General features: G+C 45.4%; 1 protein-coding gene across 2 annotated transcripts in view; it reads right to left on the reverse strand.

Annotated features, from left to right (window-relative positions):
* Positions 1–1364: 1364 nt before the first annotated feature.
* Positions 1365–27390, reverse strand: part of C14H10orf143 (chromosome 14 C10orf143 homolog) — a 108730-nt gene continuing 82704 nt past the window's right edge. Inside the window, exons 4-6 of one of the 2 annotated variants that reach the window (XM_033420707.2) lie at positions 16971–17085; positions 3286–3356; positions 1365–2767 (exon numbers count right to left, since the gene is read on the reverse strand). In XM_033420707.2, coding sequence (XP_033276598.1) covers positions 2729–2767; positions 3286–3356; positions 16971–17085 — 225 coding nt within the window. In that variant the 3' untranslated portion in view covers positions 1365–2728. Of the gene's footprint in view, positions 2768–2836; positions 3357–16970; positions 17086–27390 lie in introns of those variants that run through there. The other variant, XM_033420706.2, reaches the window with a different exon arrangement.

Consider the following 27390-nt stretch of genomic DNA (forward strand, 5'->3'; position numbering starts at 1 on the left):
GCGCTTACCTGCGCCGCTCATTCGACGGGAGTTGCGGGGCGCCCTTGCCGCGAGGTGACAGCGGCGCAGGCTTTGGGCCGGGACGGTGTGCTGCCAGGCGCCTGCCCACCTTCCCACCTCCCGCCCTCCCTGGAGAGCCCACGGGCCGGGCCGCGAGCGCACCAGTGCGCACGCGCCGCGCCGTCTTCCACCGCGGGAGGTGGCGGCGCGGTGGGCGCTGTGGGTGCGGTGGGTGGGCGGGCGAGAAGGTACCCGCGGGCGCCCGGCAGCCTGCCCGCCGCCGTGCCCCGGGGCCGCAGCTGCACCCCGCGCTGACCGCGGGCGGGGGAGGACTTGCGGGACATCCCCTAGCCGGACGCGGGGTTCTCCGTGGGGAGGCCCTTTTGCCAGGACCTGAGCCACGCTCCTTCCTCTGAGGGCCTGAGGGCGTTCGCAACCTGCTTTGGACAAGACAGCGCGCCAGGCCCCGGACGGGACGGCACGGCCAGTACACCTGTCCGGAAGGGGGGTCCCAAGCCCGGGAGGCCTGAAGCCGTCGGTGTGGATGCGTGCACCCTCGCAAGCTGAAGACGCCCCGCGCCTTTTTGGTAATGTTGGGGAGGGGGCCGCTTCCTTGGAGACTAGATGCTACTAAGCTAGTGAGAAACATTCTTCCGCCCGGAGGTCTCAGTGAAATGGGGGAGGGAAGAGATCTCCCACAAACAGGAGAGGGACCAGGATTCTCCCCTGAGAATTTGTTTGCAGGTGGCTTTAGCCACCTGGCCCGCTCCAAGCGGAGCTCTGCGCTCGGGGCGTCGTCAGCTCACGCGCCTCCGTAACTCTTGGAGAACGAGGCCAGGCAGCCCTGACCACGCTACCCCTGCCTTTGGTGTCACCTGGCAAATGACCGGATGTGGAACCTTTGCCATAAGCATCTGGAGCTGCTCTGTAGGAAAGAAAGGGCGTCAGGAGCTCTGGCATCCCGCACCCTCTGACTGACGCTGGGCCTGGCGGGAGCTGACCGGGCCTGCCCTCCCTACCCCCGTCTGCTCAGTTTTCTAATACCTCCCTTTGACGAAAGCCTGGGGCTATCTCCTACCGATTCTTATCTACATGCTTTCTTAAAACCTAAGTGCGATGCAGATACCTAAACAAATACAACTTTCGTATCACCAAGGTTTGTTTCAGAAAGCACCAGTGTGTTGAAATGTGACCCTCACCCTCCACCTTCTCGGTTTTTCTCCCCTGTTTCTGGCTCCTAGACTTGTTTTGTACTCTTTATTTCAGCCTTTTACAGTGAAAGTTGAATGTGCTGAATCATGAAATCTTACCGGAAGGAGAAAGTTATTTTTGGCCATTTATTTAGTAAAAAGCACTCTAGAGAATGCAACCCAGAAATGTACTTTATTATGATAGCTTAATGTAAGAAAAGAACTAAATAACGAGTATTTCCCCCTTGTCATCTTCACTTGGGAATCATTTTTAATGTGAGCCAGCATGAAACTATTTAAGCAGTATGCAATATTTTAGGACATAAAATTACCCATGTTTTTAAAAGCAGCTCACATGTATTGGATGTTATGTGCCAGCACCCCAAGATAGGCACATGCACAGAAAAGACGGAGGACATGTCCTGGTCACACTGCCAGGAGGCTGCGACTCCAGCCCCAGCGCTGGACTCCAGAGCTCTGGTCCTTACAAGGTGCAGCCACGTGTGCCTTCAGAGGCAAAGGGGGAAGCGGGATGGGGGGGGGGGGGGTCAGGGGGTCCAATGTCTTGAAGTCACTTTGCATGCATGGAGCCTTAAAACTGCCTCTGCTCAATCAGTTCGGTCAGGTCGGCTGTGGAATGACGGGGTTGGGGTGCTGACAGGGGGGCGCTGAAGGGAGGGGTTCCATCCTCTAGTGATGGCTTGGTGACCCTTTGTTGTCCAACCTTCCTTCTTGCTGTTTAACCCCAAGTTCCCACACCACGCCCTACAGTCTTGCCTGCTCCCCTGTCCCCCAAAGGCTGCTGTCGCCAGGGCTCCTTCTCCAAATGTGCCCGTGAACCTGTGCCGCCCTGCAGGTGCCTGCCCACTGCTCTGTGGCATCTCTCTTCCTGAGCCGCCACTCGACTAAGGAGCCTGGTCTCACCCTTGGTAGGTCCTCAAGGGAGATATAAATGTGTGTATACATATCTATATATGTATGTACATATATACGAATATATATATACATGAATGAGGAATGGATGGAGAACATTTAGCCACGTAGGTAGTCATTCAGGGGTCAGGGGCCTGGGAGAGGAATGGTGTAGGTCTGGTGGGTGCGTGAGGGAAATGACATGATCTGATGGGGTGCTTGGAGCAAACCTGTCATTTTTATGGGAGAGAAACTCAGAGAGCTCAGCCGTTGAGAGGAGGCCCCCCATGGCCTCATTTTTACACACCAGTATCGGCACAGAGGTATCCTTAAGTAGAAGCCATTGACTTTCTCTGTGCCTCGCTTACTGGATACAGTGACTGCTGCCCCTCCACTGCCCTCCCTTCCCCCCACCCCCGAACATTCATGTAGGCCAGGCTCAGCTGTGTGTGAGGTGTGGTGAGGAAGCCCTGCCCGCGTGCAGCGGGAGACGTAGTGTCACAGCCAGACACGCGAAAGAAACAGGAGACAGCTTGGTGATGTTCGCATTGGGAAAGCCTTCCATGGATCTCACAGGTTAAGCCCAGTTCTCTCAGCCACATAAAAATCAGCGTCCATTTCATCTGTCACGGTCCACATCTGGGTGCTCTCATTGGCCACTGTACCTGGAAACATAAATTCACAAACATCAATATTCAAACCTGTTTCAATATTTACTTTAATCATTTTACCCGGAACAAGCACTGTGCCCAGTGGCCACTACTAAGCAGCTAACATTGCGAGTGTGAGGACTGCAAGGTGGGGACTTAACTGCCCCCAAATAGCACAGGCTAGTCCAGGGTGCTGGAGGCGCAGGGGCCCCGTCCTGGAAACTTGGCCGAGGTGAAACTCGGCCACTGAACCCAGAAGTCAGAACTTGATCGTGGGCATTTTCAGAGCACAAATAGTTTCAAGGATTGTTTGTTTTATTTGCAGGTCTCTCATTCTGGTGTGAAACGTGTCTCTACATGGATTTCTCCTACGAGAAGCTCCTGGAGTCAGGACCGTCCCCGTCATCTGGTTTATTCGTTCTTAGCACAGAGCTGGCACGACGAGGGGGCTCAGCAAATACTTCCTGAATTAATACAGATGTGATTCTGTTTTAGAGACTCTGTATCATGGGAAGATTCAAACACACCCACACCTTGATAGAATGGAAGATGGAAACCGCTCTCCTGCTCAGAACATTTTTGTTTGTCCATCTCTCTTCCCGTCCTGCAGGGGAAAAAAAATGTTAGTTAAAACGGCACCTGACTTGGTCAAATATGCCATGATGCTTGGGGACACCTTTGCTCTTGCCTCCCACTGGAGTAACCCGGGCGAGAGTAACAAAGAAAACAACCCACTGTCCACGTCGGACAGCCAGGAAAAGGGCCCCTTGTGGGAGGCGGGGGCGGGGGAAGTGAGGACCCTCACGGTCGAGTCCCGCCTGGGAAGCAGTGAACACCGCCCACAGGGCTATAAGCCAGGCCAGGGATGACGGGAACCGGCTTCCCAATGCCCTTCCTGCCTGGGATGTTGATTTCACATTGAGACCCACTCCTCCAAATTGTGGAGATGGACTTGGGGCTCTCGGGGCAGAAGACTTGCCCAAGGGACTTGTGAACGGACGCAATCAGATGCCCCTTCCCAAGACATCTCTGCCCCTACCTGGCCCTCCACTGTCTGAGTCTAAAGGAACACGACGGATGCTTCTGTCTTAAAATCATTCCTGGGGAAATCCCAGGGTGGGAAGCCCTCTGGCCAGGAGGCAAAGTTCTCAGTGAAAGGTGTGAGGACGGCAGAGGGTTCCCTCATCAGCTGTCCCCACCCCGCAAGCTCTGGGGCCACCAGAAATGCAGCCGTGGGGTGAGAGGTCGCACTCAGAGATGGAAAGTTGGAGCAAGGAAGTGGCAGCTGCCCTCCCAGGGACTGAGCAGGTCTGAATCACAGAATCCCGTCAAGCCCACAGTAAAGAGCGCCTTTTTGCCTTGTGGTGGAACAAAGGAATCGTGTACAAGTGCGAGGGCACCTGCCCGGTAGCTTGGGGCTGGCAGGGTGTCTCGGCTGGCCTTGGCCATGGGGCGTGGTAATTATAAATTACAAGATATTGAGTAGAGTTCCCTGTGCTGTACAGTGGGTCCTTGTTGCTCATCTATTTTATATATAGTTGTGTGTATCTGCTAATCCCAAACTCCTAATTTATCCCTCCCCCGCTTTCCCCTTTGGTAACCCTAAGTTCATTTTCTATATCTGTGAGCCTGTTTCTGTTTTGTAAATAACTTCATTTGTGTCATTTTTTAGATTCTACACATAAGTGATATCATGTGATATTTGTCTTTATCTGTCTGACTTACTTCACTTGGTATGACAATCTCTAGGTGCATTCATGTTGCTGCAAATTGCATTATTTCACTCTTTCTTTACAGCTGAGTAGTATTCCATAGTGTGTATACGTATGTATATACTATACCTTCTTTATCCATTCATCTGTTGATGGACACTTAGGCTGCTTCCATAACCTGGCTATTGTAAACAGTGCTGCAGTGAACATTGGGGTGCATGTGTCTTTTCGAATTAGAGTTTTCATTTTTTCCAGGAGTGGGATTGCTGGGTCATATGATAATTCTATTTTTAGTTTTTTAAGGAACCTCCATACTGTTCTGCATAGTGGCTGCACCAATTTACATTCCCACCGACGGTGTAAGAAGGTTCCCGTTTCTCCACACCCTCCCCAGCATTTACTAGAGAAGACCTCTTACTAAAATCCAGAGTCTCCACTGTGCATATTCTAGGACAGGGCGACTGCCAAGGAGCAACACACAGGCAAGGAGACCCCTGCATGTGATCACAGCAGACATAAACCTGAGGATATTTTCTATGCATACACTAACTGTTTTGCTTGTCTACTAAGAGTTATCTCCTCAACCTGAAACAAGGTACTTTCGTACCGCAAATTCTACTAAAGAGAAAACAAGCCATTTTTAAAAATGTAAATCATAACAGTTCTTTGCATTCAACTTTCAGAAGAGATTCCTAATGAATTCTTTCCAACCCTGCGTTCTAATCTCTGATCCGGTGCTGACAGGTGTGAGATAATACAGAAGTCCGTTCCTCAGCCAGCTGGCCATGGCATGGCCCTGGTGCAGGGCCGGAATTCTAAAGACGTCCCCGAGATTTCTGTCCTCCGGTTGTTCAATCAAACCATAATCCAGGTACTGCTGGGAAGGAACTTGGCAGATGGAATTAAGGTTACCAATCAGCCGACTTTAAAATTGGGAGATTATCCTGGACTCTCTGGACATGAGCCCTTAAGAGCAGATGAGGAAGGAAGAAGAGTCAGTGAGATGTAGCAGGAAAGGGAGCCAGAGGAGAGGCCAGAGAGAGTCAAAGCATGAGAGAAACTGGGCCTGCCATTGTCGGAGGGGCCACACAGAAAGCACAAGGAGGACACAGGCAGCCGCTATGAACAAAGACTGGACCCAGCTGTCAGCCAGGAAGGAAACAGGACTTCAGTCCTACAACCACAGGAACCGAATTTAGCCAAAGATCAGAATCATCTTGGATGAGGACCCCAAGCTCCCGATGAGAACACAGCCAGGCTGACAGCTTGATTTCAGCCTTGCAAGACCCCCAGCAGAGGACCCAACTGAGACCATCCAGGCAGCTGACCTTCAGAACTATAAGACAGTGAATGGTGCTGTTTTAAGCTACCAAACTGGTGGCAATTTGTTACCCCAACAACAGACAATGAAAACACCCACCTTTGAAGCCTGGAGGCAGATGCTCCTTGCTTACACTGTGTATCAGTCAGTTGTTGCCATGGTAATGCTGCTAACAGACCTTCCCCAATGCAGAGGCTTAAACAACAGCCACGCCCCTCACACATGCCCCTGCAGGGCAGCTGGCACAGCTGTGCTGATCTCGGCCTGGTGGATTGTGTCTGGCCAATGGTGGCTTCACTACACAAGGTGAGAGCTGTGGACTCTCCCAGCAACTCTGCGGACAGGCTGGCTTTTTCCCTGGGGGCCCCTGGCTCCAGGGTGGCCACAGGCTGGAGCAGACCTGTTCTGAGGGGTGGAGGCCAGGTGGGCATCTCCAGTGCCTCGGAAGAAGGCTAACCCAGCCTCTGAGCCATAGAGTGTGGAGAAAATGCACATCGGTCCCATTGGGAAGCTATAGGTGATGGGGAGGAGGGTCAGGAGAAAAGAGCACATGGCACTCACCTCCCATCTGTCCCTCCTGTTGTATGGAGACCAGCTCCAACAGGCCTGTGGGTCTGCCTCCCACCCCCCAGCACCTAGAACAGTGCCGTCAGCCTTCAACCATATACTTTCAATTTACCAGCCCCGGCTTAACATAAAAACCGAAAGCAGAGCCCACATTGGTCTGGGTTGGATCACATACATGATCATCCATAAACCAAGTACGGTGGCCCCAGGAGGATGGGGCCCTTTGATAGGCAAGCATCCATCCCGAAACTGCCTATTGAGGAGTGGTCCCATGTGAAAGAATGCAGGGTGACAAGATGCATCCAACACAGCAACCATAGAAGCCAGAATGAAAATGGCAAAAAATTATTTTTAAGTGTTGAAAGAAAAGAACTGTCCATACAGAATCCTATATTCAGAAAACAATGTCCTTCAGGAATAAAAGGGAGATCAAGCCATTCTCAGATGAAAGACAACTAAGAGACTTTCTTGCTTGTATACCTACCCCCAAAAAATGGCTAAAGGAAGTTCTTTAAACAATAAAGAAACAATAAGAGAAAGAACTTTGGAACATACAAAGAGATAAACATAGAAACACAATAGTTAACTCAAAATGGAATTCTAAAAAAAGTGTTTAAGTCTCAGCAAACGAAAGTCCAAATCCAGACAGCTTCACAGGTGAATTCTACAAAACATTTAAAAAAGAGTTAACACTGATCCTTCTTAAACGATCCCCAAAAAATTGAAGAGGAAGGAATGCTTCTGAACACATTCTACGAGGCCAGCATCACCCTGATACCAAAACCAGACAAAGACACCACAACAAAAGAAAATTACAGGCCAATATCACTGATGAACATAGACACAAAAATCCTCAACAAAATATTAGCAAACTGAATTCAAAAATACATTGAAAGGATCATACCCATGCTCAGGTAGGATTTGTCCTAGAGATGCAAAGATGGTTCAGTATATCCACAAAGCAGTCAACGTGACACACCACATTCACAAGTTGAAGAATAAAATCATCTGATCATCTCAATAGATGCATAAAAAGCTTTAGACACCACAATTCAACATCCACTTATCATAAAAACTCTCAACAAAGTGGACATAGAGGGAACATACCTCAACATAAAAAAGCCCACATATGACAAACCTACAGCCAACATCATACTCAACTGTGAAAATCTGAAAGCATTTCCTCTAAGATCAGAAACAATACAAGTATGCCCACTCTCAACACTTTTATTTGACATAGCGTTGGAATTCCTAGCCACAGTAATCAGGCAAGAAAAGAAATAAAAGAAGTACAAATTTGAAAAAAGAAGTAAAACTGTCACTGTTTGCAGATGACATGATACTATATATAGAAAATTCTAAAGACACTACCAAAAAAATTTAGAATAAATGAATTCAGCAAAGTTGCAGGATACAAAATTAATACACAGAAATTTGTTGCATTTTTATACACTAATAATGAACTATCAGAAAGAGAAATTAAGAAAAATTCTCATTTACATTTTCATCAAAAAGAATAAAATCTGTCAGAGTAAATCTAACCAAAGAGGTAAAGGACTCTGAAAACTATAAGACACTGATGAAAGAAATTGAAGATGACACAAATGGAAAGATATACCATGCTCATGGATTGAAAGAATTAATATTGTTAAAATAACCACATTACCCAAGGCAATCTACAGATTCAAAGCAATCCCTATCAAAATACCAATGGCAATTTTCACAGAACTAGAACAAATAATTCTAAAATTTATATGAAAACACAAAAGACCCCAAATAGCCAAAGCAGTCTTGAGAAAGAAGAACAAAGCTGGAGGTATCATAGTCCCTTCCTGATCTCAAACTATACTACAAAGCTACAGTAATCAAAACCATATAACCGGCACAAAAACAAGCACATAGATCAATGGTACAGAATAGATAGCCCAGAAATAAACCCACGCAATTATGGTCAATTAATCTACAACAAAGGAGGTAAAAATATACAGTGAAGAAAAGATAGTCTCTTCAATAAATGGCACCAGGAAAACCAGATAGCTACATGCAAAAGAATCAAACTGGACTACCTTCTCACACCATATACAAAAATAAACTCAAAATAGATTAAAGACTTAAACGTAAGACCTAAAACCATAAAACTCCTAGAAGAAAACATAGGCAGTATGCTCTTTGACATGGATCTTAGCAATAATTTTTTGGATCTGTCTCTACAGGCAAGGGAACAAAATCAAAAATAAACAAATGAGACTAAACTAAAAAGCTTTTTCACAGGGAAGGAAACAACCAGCAAAACAAAAAGGCAGCCCACTGAATGGGAGAAGATATTTGTAAACAATATATCCAATAAGGGGTTAATGTACAAAATTACAATGAACTCATACAACTAAACATCAAAAAACACAACCTGATTAAAAAATGGGCAGAGGATCTGAATAGACATTTTTCCAAAGAAGACATACAGATGGCCAACCAACACGTGAAAAGATGCTCAACATCTCTAATTATCAGGGAAATGCAAATCAAAACCACATTGCAATACCACCTCATACCTCTCAGAGTGGCTATTGTCAAAAACACAACAAAATGGCAAGTGCTGGAGAGGATGTAGAGAAAAGGGAACACTTGTGCACTGCTGGTGGAAATGTAAATTTGTGCAACCACTAGGGAAAACAGTATGGAGTTTCCTCAAAAAATTAAAACTAGAACTTCCATGTGATCCAGCAATTTTACTACTGGGTATTTACCAGAAGAAAACAAAAACACTAATTCAAAAAGATATATGCACACCAATGTTCACGGCAACATTATTTACAATAGCCAAGACATGAAATCAACATAAGTGTCCTCTGGTAGATGAATGGATAAAGAAGATGTGGGGTGTGTATGTGTGTGTGTGTGTGTGTGTATGTGTGTATACATATATATGTTTACACATACATATATATGTACATACGCACACACAATGGAATATTGCTTGGTCATAAAAAATGAAATCTTGTCATTTGCAGCAAATGGATGGTTTTAGAGGGTATTACGTTAAATGAAATAAGTCAGAGAAAGAAAATTCCATAGGATCTCTTGTGTATGTGGAATCTAAAATACAAAACAAAATTAAAACAGACTCATAGATACAGAGAACAAAAAGGTGGTTGTCAGAGGGGAGAGAAGTGGGGAGGGCAAAATAGGTGAAAGAGGTACAAACTTCCAGTTATAAAATAAATAAGCCACAAGGATGTAATATACAGCATATTACATAAGTAATACGGTCAATAGTACTGTAATATTCTAACAATTTTGTATGAGGACAGTTACTTGAGTTACCATGGTGATCATTTCATGATGTATGCAAATGTCAAATCGCTATGCAGTACACCTGAAACTAACATAATATTGTACATCAACTGTATTTCAATAAAAATAAAAATTAATTAACCTAATAATTAAAAGTGTTTAAGTAACCCACAGAAAGGTAAAATAAAAAGCAGAGGGAATACACTTAAAACAAAAAGGAAATGGCAAACCTAAGCCCTAACATATCAAAAAACTACATTAAATGTAAATAGTCTAAATACTCCATTAAAAAGGCAGAGATTAGAAAACATGATTCAACAATATATTCAATATACTCAACAATATACTCAGTATACTCAACAATATACAGTCTACAGGAAACTCACTTCAAATATAATGCTATAGGCAGGTTGAAAGCAAAGAGATGGAAAAAGATATATTGTGTGAACATTAATCAAAAAGAAAGGAGTACTGCCGGTATTAATATCAGAAAAAGTATACTTTAGAGCAAAGAAAATCACCAGAGACAGAGAATGACATTATATAATGATAAAAGAAGACATAGCAATTGATAAAAGAAAACACAGCAATGCTAAATGTGTTTGTACCACAGAAACAGCTACAAAACATGTGAAGCAAAGACTGATAGAATTGAAAGAAGAAATAGACAAATCTATAATTATACATGGAGTTTCTCTGTGATTGATAGAACACATTTACAAAAAATCAGCAGACATAGAAGAACTCAACCACACCATCAACCAACAACTCAATCCAATTAGGATCTAATTGACATTTATAGAACATGCCTCTCAACAACGGCATTATACACATTCTTTCCAAGTATCCATGAAACATATAACAGTATTGACCATACAACCTAGGACATAAGACAGATCTCAACAAATTTAAAAGAATCAAAATCATACAGAGTGTGTTGTCTGACCACAATAGAATAAAACTAATATTCAGTAAGAAAAAAAATCTTCAAACACTTAGAAACTAAGCAAGGCACTTCTAAATAATCCCATGAGCCAAAGAAGAAGTCCTTAGTGAAATAAAAAAATAAATCCATTGAACTAAATAAAAAGACATATCAAAATGATGGAGCACAGCTAAAGCAGTGCTGAGGGAAAAATGTAGAGCATTAAATGCATTCATTAGAAAAGATGCTGAACCAAGTAGACATTCACCGGCAAACGTGAACCTCCACCAAAGTCTCAAACCTTATACAAAGAGTAATTCAAAATGGATCATGGACTTAAATGAAAAATTACAAAACTTTTTGAAACAAACATGGGAGAAAATCTTGGGAATTTAGGGTAGTAAAATAGTTCTCAGACTTGTAACAAAAACACAAGCCAAAAATAGAAAAGAAAATGGATAAATTGGATTTAATCAAAATATGTTGGGACGAGCCTCTTAGATATCCTCATCTGCCAGAGGGCAGACAGCAGAAGCAAGAAGAACTATAATCCTGCAACCTGTGGAAGGAAAACCACAATCACAGAAAGATAGACAAGATGAAAAGGCAGAGGACTATGTCCCAGATGAAGGAACAAGGTAAAACCCCAAAAAAACAACTAAATGAAGTGGAGATAGGCAACCTTCCAGAAAAAGAATTCAGAATAATGATAGTGAAGATGATCCAGGACCTTGGAAAAAGAACGGAGGCAAAGATCGAGAAGATGCAAGAGATGTTTAACAAAGACCTGGAAGAATTAAAGAACAAACACCTAGAGGAATTAAAGAACAAACAGAGATGAACAATACAATAACTGAAATGAAAAATACACTAGAAGGAATCAATAGTAGAATAACTGAGGCAGGAGAACAGATAAGTGACCTGGAAGACAGAATGGTGGACATCACTGCCACAGAACAGAATAAGGAAAAAAGAATGAAAAGAAATGAAGACAGCCTAAGAGACCTCTGGGACAACATTAAACACACCAACATTCGCATTATAGGGGTCCCAGAAGGAGAAGAGAGAGAGAAAGGACCCAAGGAAATATTTGAAGAGATTATAGTCGAAAATTTCCCTAACATGGGAAAGGAAATAGCCACCCAAGTCCAGGAAGTGCAGAGAGTCCCAGGCAGGATAAACCCAAGGAGAAACACGTCAAGACACACAGTAATCAAACTGACAAAAATTAAAGACAAAGAAAAATTATTGAATGCAACAAGGGGAAAATGACAAATAACATAAAAGGGAACTCCCATAAGGTTAACAGCTGATTTCTCAGCAGAAACTCTACAAGCTACAAGCCAGAAGGGAGTGGCAAAACATATTTAAAGTGATGAAAGGGAAGAACCTACAACCAAGATTACTCTACCCAGCAAGGATCTCATTCATATTTGATGGAGAAATCAACAGCTTTACAAACAAGCAAAAGCTAAGAGAATTCAGCACCACCAAACCAGCTCTACAACAAATGCTAAAGGGACTTCTCTAAGTGGGAAACACAAAAGAAGAAAACAATCTACAAAAACAAACCCCAAACAATTAAGAAAATGGTAATAGGAACATACATATCAATAATTACCTTAAATGTGAATGGATTAAACACTCCAACGAAAAGACACAAACTGGCTGAATGTATACAAAAACAAGATCCATATATATGCTGTCTACAAGAGACCCACTTCAGACCTAGGGACACATACAGATTGAAAGTGAAGGGATGGAAAAAGATATTCCATGCAAATTGAAATCAAAAGAAAGCTGGAGTAGCGATACTCATATCAGATAAAGTAGACTTTAAATTAAAGAATGTTGCAAAAGACAAGGAAGGACACTACATAATGATCAAGGGATCAATCCAAGAAGAAGATATAACAGTTGTAAATATATACACACCCAGCATAGGAGCACCTCAATACATAAGGCAAATGCTAACAGCTATAAAAGAGGAAACTGACAGTAATACAGTAACAGTGAGGGACTTTAACACCTCACTTTCACCAATGGACAGATCATCCAGACAGAAAATTAATAAAGAAACACAAGCTTTAAATGACACAATAGACCAGATAGATTTAATTGATCTTTATAGGACATTCCATCTGAAAACAGCAGATTGTACTTTCTTCTCAAGCACTCATGGAACATTCTCCAGGATAGATCACATCTTGGGTCACAAATCAAGCCTTGGTAAATTTAAGAAACTTGAAATCATATCAAGCATCTTTTATGACCACAATGCTATGAGACTAGAAGTCAATTACAGGAAAAAAATGTAAGAAACACAAATATATGGAGGCTAAACAATGCACTACTAAACAACCAAGAGATCACTGAAGAAATCAAAAAGGAAATCAAAAAATACCTAGAGACAAATGACAATGAAAACACGACAATCCAAAAATTATGGGACACAGCAAAAGCCGTTCTAAGAGGGAAGTTTATAGCAATACAATCCTACCTCAAGAAACAAGAAAAATCTCAAATCAACAATCTAACCTTACACCTAAAGGAAGTAGAGAAAGAAGAACAAACAAAACCCAAAGTTAGTAGAAGGAAAGAAATCATAAAGGTCAGAGCAGAAATAACTGAAATAGAAACAAAGAAAACAATAGCAAAGATAAAACTAAATAAAAATAAAACTAAAAGCTGGTGCTTTGAGAAGATAAACAAGATTGATAAACCTTTAGCCAGACTCATCAAGAAAAAGAGGGAGAGGACTCAAATCAATAAAATTAGAAATGAAAAAGGAGAAGTTTCAATGGACACCACAGAAATACAAAGCATCATAAGAGACTACTATAAGCAACTGTATGCCAATAAAATGGACAACCTGGAAGAAATGGGCCAATTCTTAGAAAGGTATAACGTTCCAGGACTGAACCAGGAAGAAATAGAAATTATGAACAGACCAATCACAAGTAATGAAATTGAAACTGTGATTAAAAACCTTCCAACAAACAAAAGTCCAGAACCAGATGGCTTCACAGATGAATTCTATCAAACATTTAGAGAAGAGCTAACACTCATCCTTCTCAAACTCTTCAAAAAATTGCAGAGGAAGGAACACTCCCAAACCCTTTCTACGAGGCCACCATCACCCTGATACCAAAACCAGAAAAAGATACTACACCAAAAAAAAAGAAAATTAGAGACCAATATCACTGATGAATATAGATTCAAAAATCCTCAACAAAATACTAGAAAACAGAGCCCAACAACACATTAAAAGGATCATACACCATGATGAAGTGTGATTTATCCCAGGGATGCAAGGATTCTTCAATATATGAAAATCAATCAGTGTGATACACCATATTAACAAACTGAAGAATGAAAACCATATGATCATCTCAATAGATGCAGAAAAAGCTTTTGACAAAATTCAATACCCATTTATGATAAAAACTCTCCAGAAAGTGGGCATAGAGGGAACCTACCTCAACATAATAAAGGCCTTATATGACAAACCCACAGCAAATATCATTCTTAATGGTGAAAAACTGAAACCATTTCCTCTAAGATCAGGAAGAGACAAGGATGTCCACTCTCACCACTATTATTCAACATAGTTTTGGAAGTCCTAGCCACAGCAATCAGAGAAGAAAAAGAAATAAAAGGAATACCAATTGGAAAGAAGAAGTACAACTGTCACTGTTCGCAGATGACATGATACTATACATAGAAAATCCTAAAGATGCCACCAGAAAACTACTAGAGCTAATCAATGAGTTTGGTGAAGTTGCAGGATACAAAATTCATGCACAGAAATCTCTTGCATTCCTATATACTAACAACGAAAGATCAGAAAAAGAAATTAAGGAAACAATCCCATTCACCATTGCAACAAAAAGAATAAAATACCTAGGAATAAACCTACCTAAGGAGGTAAAAGACCTGTACTCAGAAAACTCTAATACACTGATGAAAGAAATCAAAGATGACACAAACAGATAAAGAGATATACCATGTTCTTGGATTGGAAAAATCAATATTGTGAAAATGACTATACTACCCAAAGCAATCTACAGATTCAATGCAATCCCTATCAAGCTACCAGTGGCATTTTTTACAGAACTAGAACAAAAAACTTTAAAATTTGTATGGAGACACAAAAGACCCCAAATAGCCAAAGCAATCTTGAGAAAAAAAAAAACTGGAGCTGGAGGAATCAGACTCCCTGACTTCAGACTATACTACAAAGCTACAGTAATCAAGACAATATGGTATTGGCACAAAAACAGAAATATAGATCAATGGAACAGGATAGAAAGCCCAGAGATAACCCCACGCATGTATGGTCAACTAATCTATGACAAGCATATACAATGGAGAAAAGACAGTCTCTTCAATAAGCAGTGCTGGGAAGACTGGACAGCTACTTGTAAAAGAATGAAATTAGAACACTCCCTAACACCATACACAAAAATAAACTCAAAATGAATTAGAGACCTAAATGTAAGACCGGATGCTATAAAACTCTTATAGGAAAACATAGGAAGAACACTCTTTGACATAAATCACAGCAAGATCTTTTTTGACCCACCTCCTAGAGTAATGGAAATAAAAACAAAAATAAACAAATGGGACCTAATGAAACTTAAAAGCTTTTGCACAGCAAAGGAAACTATAAACAAGACAAAAAGACAACCCTCAGAATGAGGGAAAATATTTGCAAACAAATCAATGCACAAAGGATTAATATCCAAAATACATAAACAGCTCATGCAGCTCAATATCAAAAAAACAAACAACCCAATCCAAAAATGGGCAGAAGACCTAAATAGACATTTCTCCAAAGAAGATATACAGATGGCCAACAAACACATGAAAGGATGCTCAACATCACTAATCATTAGAGAAATGCAAATCAAAACTACAATGAGGTATCACCTCACACCAGTCAGAATGGCCATCATCAGAAAATCTACAAACAACAAATGCTGGAGATGGTGTGGAGAAAAGGGAACCCTCTTGCACTGTTGGTAGGAATGTAAATTGATACAGCCACTCTGGAGAACAGTACGGAGGTTCCTTAAAAAACAAAAAATAGATTTACCATATGACCCAGCAATCCCACTACTGGGCATATACCCAGAAAAAACTATAATTCAAAAAGACACATGGGGCTTCCCTGGTGGCACAGTGGTTGAGAGTCCGCCTGCTGATACAGGGGACACAGGTTCGTGCCCTGGTCCGGGAGGATCCCACATGCCATGGAGCGGCTGGTCCTGTGAGCCATGGCTGCTGAACCTGAGTGTCCGGAGCCTGTGCTCCACAATGGGAGAGGCCACAACAGTGAGAGGCCTGTGTACCACAAAAAAAAAAAAAAAAAAAGACACATGTACCACAATGTTCATTGCAGATCTATTTACAACAGCCAGGTCATGGAAGCAACCTAAATGTCCACAGACAGACGAATGGATCAAGAAGATGTGGTACATATATACAATGGAATATTACTCAGCCGTAAAAAGGAATGAAATTGGGTCATTTGTAGAGACATGGATGGACCTAGAGATTTTGTCATACAGAGTGAAGTAAGTCAGAAAGAGAAATACAAATATCGCATATTAATGCATATGTGTGGAATCTAGAAAAATGGTACAGACGAACCAGTTTGCAAGGCAGAAATAAAGACACAGATGTAGAGAACAAACGCGTGGACTCCAAGGGGCAAAAGCAGGGGTGGGGAGTGGAATGAATTGGGAGATTGGGGTTGACATATATACACTAACATGTATAAAATAGATAACTAATAAGAACTTGCTGTACAGCACAGGTAACTCCACTTTGCTGTACAGTAGAAACTAACACAACATTGTAAAACAACTGTACCCCAATGAAAAAATTAATTAATTAAATTAAATTTTAAAATTAATCAATTAATTAAATATGTTGGGAAAGGAAATCTCCCGCTTATAGTCTTTCAATACCCCACTCAGCCGCGTAAGAATGGGCCTTGGGCCTGGACAATTCCTCATCAAGAGATAAAGGGCCCACGCAGCCCTGCTGGACTTGCCAGGCTCAGTGTGTGCTCCTCTGCTCTGCTTAGCTACATGCATCACACAGCACCTGGCCAACCCCTCTGCTGTATCTGTCCCCTGCGGGGGGTGGGGGGGGACAGTGTTCTTCCGATGCAGCACAGGAGGGCTGCGTGCAACCCATGGCCCTGCAGCAGCTGCCGGGAGGAGCCCCCTGGCGCGGAGACCGATGCCCACTCTTGAAGCAGAACCGGCTAAGTCTCTTCTCTGCGTCAGGAGAGACTTGTTCCATGCAGTGCTTGTTTGTGTTGTTTCCCTTGGTACCTCTGAGTGCAAATTGCTTGACACAATTTTTTTTAAACTTCGTTTAAGCACTCACCTATTGAAGTCGGCATCTGGGCTGATTCCTGGTTTAGGCTGTTACGAAGAAAGCAGCTACCAACATTCATGTACAGGGTTTCGTGTGAACATAAGATGTTGCTCTGCAAAACATCCTGGGAAGAAGATGAAAAGACAAGTCACAGACCAGGAGAAAATATTTGTAAATTGAAAATCTGACAAAGGATTAGTATCTAGAACATATAAAGAATTCTCAAAACTCAACAGTAAAAACACAAAAAATCTAATAAGGTAAGTTAAAGACATGAAGAAACATTTCATTAAAGAGGGTCTACAGATGGCAAATCATCACATGAAAAACATGTAAAACACCATTGTCACTAGGGAAATGCAAATTAAAACCAATGAAATACCATAACTTCCTATCAAAATAGCTAAAATGAAAAATAGTAACGCATCAAATCCTGGTGTGGATGTGGGGAAACCGAATCCCTCACACACAGCCAGGGATGGGAAGGTAACACGGTGCAGCCGTTTGGGAAGACAGCTTGGTGGTTTCTTTAGAAACTGAACATGCAACCACTATACAAGCCGGCAACTGCACCCCGGGCCTTATCCCAGGGAAAGGGAAACTGACGTTCGCACAAAAATCTGAACACGAATGTTGGTAGCAGCTCTATTCATAACAGCCAAACCCGGGGAACAGCCCAGATGACCTTAAACCAGCTGCGGCCGTGCACACCACACAAAACTACCCAGCCATGGAAAGGAGAGAAGAACCCAAAGTTCACACACCGTACGATTCCATGTATATGGCATTCTTGATGTGACAAAGTTATAGAATGAGGTGACATGTCAGTGGCTCCCAGGGGTAAGGAGGGGCGGGGGCAGGACAGAAGTGTGGCTCCTTGGGCTGGTGGGAACGCACTGTGCCCGGTCTCCATCGCCACGGGTTTCCTGGCAGTGATGCTCACCACAGTTGTGTAAGACGTCGTCATGAGGAGAGACCAGGTAGAGCGGACACAGGGTCTCTCTGTACTATTCTTTACAACCGCATGTGAACCTACACTGATCTCAACACAGAAAACCAAGTTAAAATTCATAAGGATCAGTAATGTTTTCTGGGCACGTGCTGTGTGCCTTCCGGTCCCCATAGAAGCCCTGCAGGGTGGACGTCCTTGTTGTCCCATTTTAGATGAGGACACTAGGCTGAACAAGGACAGACTGCTCCCCCAGGGTCACCAGCCAGTGGTGTGGAAGCTGGGATTCTGGCACAGGGAGCTGGCCCAGCTCTTTGGACCCGCCCCCCTCCACCACCTCTGCAGGCCCTTCAGTCTGGGCCCCATGAGGGACGTGCCCCCCCTCCCTCCCTGGCCGGGCTCCCGGGCCCTCTTTGTCTGAAAGGGCAGTGTCCACTGCACCCAGTGCCCCATGCCCTCCTCCCACCCGGGCAGAGCCGTTCCTGCCCGTGCACATCTCTCAGCACTGCTGGGCCAGCCCCCCCGGATGACCCCGGCCACAGGCACCACCTGGCCTGCACGTGGGACAGACCAGAGGACCAACTCCCAGGAGGCAGCTTCGGCCAGTGGCAGTCTTCAGGGAGACACCCGCTTCCTGTGCAGCTCTGAGGCCCAGTGGTCACTGCACACTCAGGCCTCCTGTGCTGACGCCCTGCTCTTCCCACCTGGCTTCCCCACTCCCCTATGCTGTATCGCAGGTAGACCCCTGTCCCCATCCATTCTTGGGAGACGCACCCTAAGATGTGCTCCCAGGAGATTCTGTGCCTCATCCACGTCCAGCAGCCCCTAGTCTGGAAGGCTACCGCGTGAGCGTCCTGGGGCGGCTGCCACACATCACCACAAACTGGGTGGCTAAAAACAACAGGAATTTGTTCCCTTACAGTTTGGGAGGCCAGAAGTAGGAAATCAGTACCACCGGGCTGAAGTCAGGTGTCAGCAGGGCCGAGCTCCCTCTGGAATCTCGAGGGGAAAATCCATTATCCGTTCCTCGCTTCTCCCAGCTCCTGGAGGCTGCTGGCTTCGCTGGCTCGTGGCCGCATCCCTCTACATCTCTGCAGGTGCGGTCAGATGGCTTCTCCTGTTCTGTCTGCAAAATAGCTCCTTCCGCCTCCTCCCTATACAGAGATGCGGTTGCAGTTAGGGCTCACCTGGACAATCCAGGCCAAGCTCCCCATTTCCAGATCTTTACTTTAAACCTGTGCAAACACACTTATTCCTTATAAGATACAATTACCGGATCCAGGGGCTGGGACCTGACATCTTTGGAGGAGCCATTAGTCAGCCTGACACACTCCCAATCCATAGCTCTGGCCAGACTCCCCCATCCCCTTTGGACATCTGTTCTGTCTTAATCTGAACTCATCTGTCCCATCCTAAACCGGAACCGCCATAGACATCTTAACCATGGCTGAACCACTGGTTCTGTCCTCCAGGCTAGGAATCGGGCACCATCCTCACCCCACCTCTCCCTCCTCCATCTTCACCCTGACCTAGCCCCCAGGCCCATCCATCCTAGTCCAGAGACCCTGGTGCACTTGTGGGACGTGAGGTCAGTTGAGGTCATGCTTCCCATCTGTTCACTGACCAAAAAATGCCCAGTGCCGCTGTGGGTCACGTGTCCCCTCGGCCTCACTCCCGGGCTCCTTGGCTGCAAGTCCCTTCTCCCCCCAGAAATGCCAGCGGCCCCCATGCCTCCGTCCTTCAATCTCGCCTCACCCGCTTCTGTCCAGACAACTCCAATCATAGCCCCTCAAGGCACTCTCCTGTCCCCCGAGACTAGAACCCTGGTCTGTCGACCACTGCAGCCCCAGGGCCAAATTCTGAATGGACCAGAGGTCTTCCCCCCTGGATGTCCCTTGTCACCTGGGACAAGGTGTTAGGTGTCACCTGCACCTAACACCAAGTCTAACACCTCCATCCTCATCTCAGGCCTGCTTCTCCTTCTATGATTTTAAAGCACCGAAAAACAGCCTCTTGCAGATGACAGCCTGCCAGGCTGTTACAGCTCAGGCCTTTCTCTCCGTTTAGAGTTCGCCTATCTTCTCCACTGGACCATGTCCCACACCCGGCTGGCGGTGACTCTGTGTCTTGGCCACCATGGTTGTCCCCAGTCTAATACGTTGCATGGCATGTAGTAGGCACTCAATAATATCCATGACTGGCTTTTCCATTTAACGTTTTGTGGGCATTTTGGTAATTAACATATCAGTATTTTGATGTTGATCCAATGCTGTGTTACATGGACTTGCCCTGACCCGTATCAACGGATGCACAGACTCTGTACTTATCTGCTCCACACACAAAGCTCCAGGAGCTCTTTGTGTATGAGTCGCTGACTGCATCTCTGCTGGTTTCCATGAGCTTTTCTAGGAATGCAGTTACTGGCCTGAAGCACTTTTGGTTCAAACCAGGAGCAGCTTCTTCACTAGCTCAGCCCAGGGTGGGAAGGGCTGGCCACCTGGTTTAAGCCTCTGACCCATCCACCCTAGGCCTGTCCTTCCTTCCGACCGAGGTGCAGGTCTGTCCCAGCAGGAGGGATGAGGCTCCCAGGGTCCGCACCCTGCTCGGCCTGGGCAGTGCCCTGTACTGCGCCCTCTTGGGGCATGTGTCCAGGGACCCTGCAGCTGGCCCCTGGGCCCTCACGAGGAGCTCAGGCCACTGCTTTGGCGGTGAGCTCAGGCTTCCAGGTGGCCTGCAGGCCTGGACACTGGCTGCCCCCAAGGCTGCAGGACCCAGGTGTGCTGGCCACCTTGGCCCTCTCTGCAGACCACTGCCCCTCCTTCACCCTCACACCCCAGTGTCCAGCAACCCTGAGGCCAGGTCCCTGTGGCCCTGAGACCTGTCCCCAAGCCCACAGCTAGACTATTGGGCTTCTTTATAAATTGAGATAAAACCCACGTAACATAAAATTAACCATTTTAGCCATTTAAAGCACCCAGTTCAGTAGCATTTAGTGCATGTTAGTGCATTCAGAGTTGCGCTCTATCCAGTTCTACAGAATTTTCAAGCCCCCAGAGGAAACCCTGCACCCATTAAGCACTGCTTGCCAGTCCCCTGTGACAGTAATTAAACAAGGAGGTCGTCAGACAGTGGCTCTGATGCCAGGTAGCCACAGAAGCCAGCCGACGCCTAAGTCAAGTCACTGCACTCGAATCTGGGAAGATGAGACCTGAAGACACCGAACACAAACAGCTGTGGGGTCTCTCCAAATACGGCAGCTGCTTAAGCTGTGGCCAAATTTTCCTGCTCTCCGAGTCTTCTCTATAAAAACCCCTCCCCGCTCCTGTCGGGCGGGCCTCCAGTTTCACATCGATGTTTGTTCACATAGACCCTTGGAAACATGCACCGTGCCTCAGTTTACCCAGCTCCCGCCAGGCCCCAGTCCTCGCCGATCTGCTTTCTGCGTCTGTGGGTCTGCCTGCTCTGGGCACTTCATACAAACGAGACCACACGAGACGTGGCCGATGGTGTCTGGCTCCTTTCCCTCTGCATCACGCTTTCGAGGTTCCTCCAGGCTGTGGCAGGATAGGTGTCCCCTCCCTGTGACGGCTGAGGGCTGTTCCAGGGCGTGGACTGCAGCCCTGACCCGTGAGGGCCGTGCCCCGTCCCCCCTCCTGACCGCCCTCAGCTCAGGGGACTCAGCCCAGGCCCCGCGGCCCCCAGGCGGGCGCTGGCCCCAGTGCAGCTCACAGAGGTCTTGGGCGGATACCGGGGAAGCTCATTCCATTCAGACCAAACAGCTGCCCAAGACACCCACGAACATGCACCCACGCAGCACACTGCCCCCAGCCTGTGGAGAAGTGGCAGTTACGGCCATTGTCCCAGAAACCATGAGCCTGGGTGTTTGTCCCCAAAGTGGGTCTGGGTCCCCCCCTGCCAGGGGCCCAGCCTCTCCCTGTGACCCTGAGCAGAGAGGCCGCCTTCACCTAGGCACAGTGGGGGAAAGGACCAGCTTTCCTCAAGAAGTGGAGGCAACAGATCTGGGCCGAGACCCCCCGGCTGCAAGGTGGCATGTCTGTCCTCGGTGGAGAAGACACTGGTGCGGGAGTGGAGGCCAGCTGCCCAGGCCGTCCTGCCGGGCGTGCCAGGCTCTGCCAGCAGTGGGCTGGGGCTCTCTTCCCCAGGCTGGGTTCCGAGGCCAGGGCTGGCCTCCAGACACCTGCGGCAGACACTCCCGAGCCAGTGGGTACAGCTGCCCGCAAAGACAGGGCCTGGCCGTCCACCAAGTGTGCGGGAACTTCCTCTGTCTGCCCTTCAGCCAGGCTGGGCTTCCACGGTGAGGCAAGGTGTGAGCCTGCACCCAGGTCCCAGAGGGCAACCCAGACGGAGGGAGTGACACCGGGAGACGGGGGAGAGCAAAAACGGCATCCAGGTTTTAGTGGCCGGGGTGCCAGGGTCAGTGGAAGGCCCCTCTAGCTGTTCCGGAGAGAGAGCTGTGCTGGTAGCCGACGCCCAGCAGCCCGCCGCAGACTGGGAGCTCCGTGCCCACGGGAGAGGGTGTGCAGAAAAGGGAACCCTCCTACACTGCTGGTGGGAATGTAAATTGGTGCAGTCACTACGGAGAACAGTATGGAGGTTCCTTAAAAAACTAAAAGTGGAGCTACCATTGATCCAGCAATCACACTCCTGGACATATATATGGAGAAAACCATAATTCGAAAAAATACATGCACCCCAATTTCATTGCAGCACTGTTTACAATAGCCAAGACATGGAGGCAACCTAAATGTCCATCAACATTTAGGATGGTGGTACATATATACAATGGAATATTACTCAGACATAAAAAAAGAATGAAATAATGCCATTTGCAGCAACATGGATGGACCTGGAGATTATCATACTAAGTGAAGTAAGTCAGACAGAGAAAGACAGATATCATATGATATCGCTTATATATGGAATCTAAAAAAAAAAAAACAAATGAAATTATTTGTAAAACAGAAACAGACATGCAGACTTAGAGAACAAATTTATGGTTTCCAGGGGGGGAAGGGTAGAGGGGAGGGATAGACTGGGAGGTTGGGATTGACATATACACACTACTATATTTGAAATAGGTAACTGAAAAGGATATATATGTATAGCACAGGGAACTCTGCTCAATATTCTGTAATAACCTAAATGGGAAAAAAACTTAAAAAAGAATAGATACATGTATATGTATAACTGAATCACTTTGCTGTACACCTGAAACTAACACATTGTTAATCAACTGTATTTCAATGTAAAATAAAAATTTTAAAAATAATAAATAAATGAAAAATAAATACCTCCTCCTCACCCCTCCTGGGAGCAGCTGACCTATCAGCCACTCACACCTTAGTACGACTTTGTTCCCACTGCACAGACCCTCTCACAGTGCGGTAGCCACAGCAGCTGCACTCATGTTTCAGGGGCACCCAACCCCTGTGAGATGCTGATTCCTCTACCCGAAAGGAGACTTAGACTCCGTACCAGCCTTGAGGAATTTCAGGATATCAAGGATTAAGGCCAGATCTCTGGAGTATTTAGAGAGGGAAAGGAGAGGTTAACCACAGAGGAATGAGGATCCAATCAGCAACAGGCTTCTCATCAGTCCCAGTGGGTCCCAGAAAACAATGAACTCAACCTTTAAAGTCAGGAGGTGGGTATTTTGAACTCAGAATCTATCCTCAGCCGAACCATCAATTACATTTGAATTTCCAGATATGCAAATTTGGGGGAAGTAATCTGTTAATTCTCCTTTCGTGCCCTTTCTGAGAAAATTTTCTTGAGGATGTACTCCAACAACGCCAACAACGACAAAAGGAATTCAAGAAAAAGAAAGAAATGGAATCCAAGAAAACAGTTGCATTAACCCAAGAGTGAAACATGAAAGTAAATTCTAGTCTGAGAGCCTAGATAACAGCCAGTACAAAAACTAGCGCTCCAGAAGGGAAGCTGGCTGGCCTTCCTGATGCGGAAGCATGCTTGTTCCATCAATATGGAAAAAGAAAGGCCGTTAGCAATGCCAGGATAAAGAGTTACAGATGAGTGTCATGGGCCCAGATGAGGCATCCTGATGCGATTTGGAGCAATTGATAGAATGTAAAAATTATACATCCATTTCAACATGAGACCTGGATCATCCCCTTGCCAGAAGCCAGGCTCAGTGGTATAGGAAAGGAATAATATTTATAAAATCATAATGTATTTTTACTAGCTTTAGAATTATAGACTCAACATAGTGGCAATTATAGGGGAAACACAGTTAACAGATTGAGGACCGAGTAAGTGTTATAAATTCTCCCCTAGCCGTTTGTTAAATTGCAACCCCTCACCTCCCTCCCTCTTCTCCCAGCTTTAGTTTTCTCCACAGCTCTCATCACCACCTGATACCCTCTTGCACTGTTGGTGGGAAAGTAAATTAATATAACCACTATGGAGAACAGTATGAAGGTTCCTTAAAAAGCTAAAAATAGAACTACCATATGACCCAGCAATCCCACTACTGGGCATATACCCTGAGAAAACCATAATTCAAGAAGAGTCATGTACCACAATGTTCATTGCAGCTCTATTTACAATAGCCAGGACACAGAAGCAACCTAAGTGTCCATCATCGGATGAATGGATAAAGAAGATGTGGCAGATATATACGATGGAATATTACTCAGCCATAAAAAGAAACGATATTGAGCTATTTGTAGCGAGGTAGATGGACCTAGAGTCTGTCAGGTAGCGTGAAGTAAGTCAGAAAGAGAAAAACAAATACCACATGCTAACACATATATATGGAATCTAAAAAAAAAAAAAAAAAAGGTTCTGAAGAACCTAGAGGCAGGACAGGAATAAAGACACAGACATAAAGAATGGACTTGAGGACACAGGGAGGGGGAAGGGTACGCTGGGACGAAGTGAGAGAGTGGCATGGATATATAGACACTACCAAAATAGCTAGCTAGTGGGAAGCAGCCGCATAGCACAGGGAGATCAGCTCAGTGCTTTGTGACCACCTAGAGGGGTGGGATAGGGAGGGTGGGAGGGAGATGCAAGAGGGAGGGGATATGGGGATATATGTACACATATAGCTGATTCACTTTGTTATACAGCAGAAAGTAACACAACATTGCAAAGCAATTATACTCCAATGCAAATGACAGGGCATCACTGACACAGTTGGGGGGAACAGTGCAGAGAGAGGATTCCCCACTTCTTCCCCTGACACAGAAGGGAGACAGGAGAGTGTGTCCAAGGCTGGTCGCGGAAGTGGAGGTCCATACATGGGATTCTAAACTATTCATGAAAACACGGAAGGGCTAAAAACAATATACCAAAATTAAGCGGGGAATGGATGAAGTTGAAATGACTTAAGCTTCTCTTTCATACTGAGAAGTCAGATAGAAATTGCTTAAAATGGACAAATGCAGGGACAGAGTGGAAGCATTTTATTTAAAATTATGGCGGTAACAAGATCTGAAAACATAACGGTTAAAATGGTTCTCTCCTTAGAGGGGGAATGGGGTGGGAAATGTTTCTTTTTCATTTCATATCAGTCTACACTGCTTTAATATTTTTACTTTGTGTGTAATACTTTTATAATTTTAAAAATGTGGGGGAAAAGCCATGGACACAGACATCAATGTCCTTGTTTCCTGTAAAAATGTCTCCACTTGTTTATGATTTAGTCTTATCCCCTTGGACTTTATATGTATCTATACTAAAAAAAGTAGCCACCGAAGAGCACATCTGTAGGGTTTGGAAACTGCAATGAAAGACATTCATGTCCATTATGTCACCTCATGTCCCCATACGAGGATTCGTGCCGCACACCTCTCCCAGAATTTCTCACCTGAAGAAAGTTTGCCTCAACCTGGGAAAAATATCTACAACAGATATGGAGGACAGAAGGGTTGACATCCTTAATAAAGAGAAACTTTCTCAAATTAACGAGAAAAATTCCTAAATATCTCAATAGAAAAAAAGGATAAAGGATATAAAGCATCTCACCAAAGGAGAAATGAAAAATTGTCAAATAAAACAGCAAATTAACTTTTTTACCCCTCAGCCTGGCAAAATTGAAAATGGAGGAGGAGGAAGAGAAAGGGAAGGAGGGGAGCAGGGAGCGGGGAGAGCCAGTAATGATGCGGGTGGGAGGTAGGGGGAGCCTGCCCCCTGGGCCCTGCAGCCAGAGGCACCATCTTCTGTGGGCCAATTGGAGGATGTGGCCAAAAGTCCAGCAGTTTTACTTCTAGGAACTGAGACTAAGGAAATAATTGGCTAAGTGTGCAAAGATGTATATCAATCAATGACAGGTGTCAAAGACACCAGGACACACACAAAGGGAGAAAGGAGGCTGGGTGAGGAGAGAGGCAGAGATTGGAGTGATGGAGGAAGCCCAGGGACCACCTAGAACCACCAGCAACTAGGAGGAAGGCAGGAAGGATGCTCTCCTAGAACCTCCAGAGGGAGCCTGGCCCTGCCCACACCTTGATTTTGGACTCCGGCCTCCTGAACTGTGAGATGATAAATGTCTATCATTTTAAGCCGCCAGCCTGTGGTACCTGGTCACATGTCCTGGGAAACTAAGTGTAATTCTTTTTTTTTTTTTGCGGTATGCGGGCCTCTCGCTGTTGCGGCCTCTCCCATCGCGGAACACAGGCTCCGGACGTGCAGGCTCAGAGGCCATGGCTCACGGGCCCAGCTGCTCCACGGCATGTGGGATCCTCCCGGACCGGAGCACGAACCCGTGTCCCCTGCATCAGCAGGCAGATTCTCAACCACTGCGCCACCAGGGAAGCCCCCTAAGTGTAATTCTTAACAGTGTAAGAATTAACGTTGGGCTGACAGTCTCAGGCTGGACAAGGGCGCCCAGCCTAGCAGACTGACTCCCAAGCTGGGCCTCCATCTCTGGTCCACCAACGCCACTGTGTCAGCTGGAACTGACAGAGCTCTATTCCAAAAAGGAAGATGGGAGAAGAATCCAGGGGGTAGTTTGGGTCACTTTCATTGCTCCCCTCACCCGTGCAGCCAACTGAGGCCTGGAAGGTGCATCAGGTGAAACAGATGTGGCTCCAGGTGACCACCTGGTAAGTGGCAGGCAGGTCCTCAAAGGACGGAGGGCTTCCCAGGTGAGCTAGACCCATGAAAGTAGGACAAGCACAGCAGACAGGATGATGTTTAAGCGTTCAGTGTTATCTTAAAACCGTAGGTCCCGTTTCTTCCTTTCTTTAAAAATAGGCTGTATACGGAGCGGCTGGGCCCGTGAGCCATGGCCCCTGAGCCTGCGCGTCCGGAGCCTGTGCTCCGCAACAGGAGGGGCCACAATAGTGAGAGGCCCATGTATCGCAAAAAAAAAAAAAAAAAATAGGCCGTATAGACTGGGAGAAAATATTTGTAAATGATGTGACTGACAAGGGCTTAATTTCCAAAAAATATACACTAAGTCCCCTACATACAAACGAGTTCCATTCCAATAGC

The sequence above is a fragment of the Orcinus orca genome, chromosome 14, assembly GCF_937001465.1.
Source record: "Orcinus orca chromosome 14, mOrcOrc1.1, whole genome shotgun sequence".
NCBI lineage: Eukaryota > Metazoa > Chordata > Mammalia > Artiodactyla > Delphinidae > Orcinus > Orcinus orca.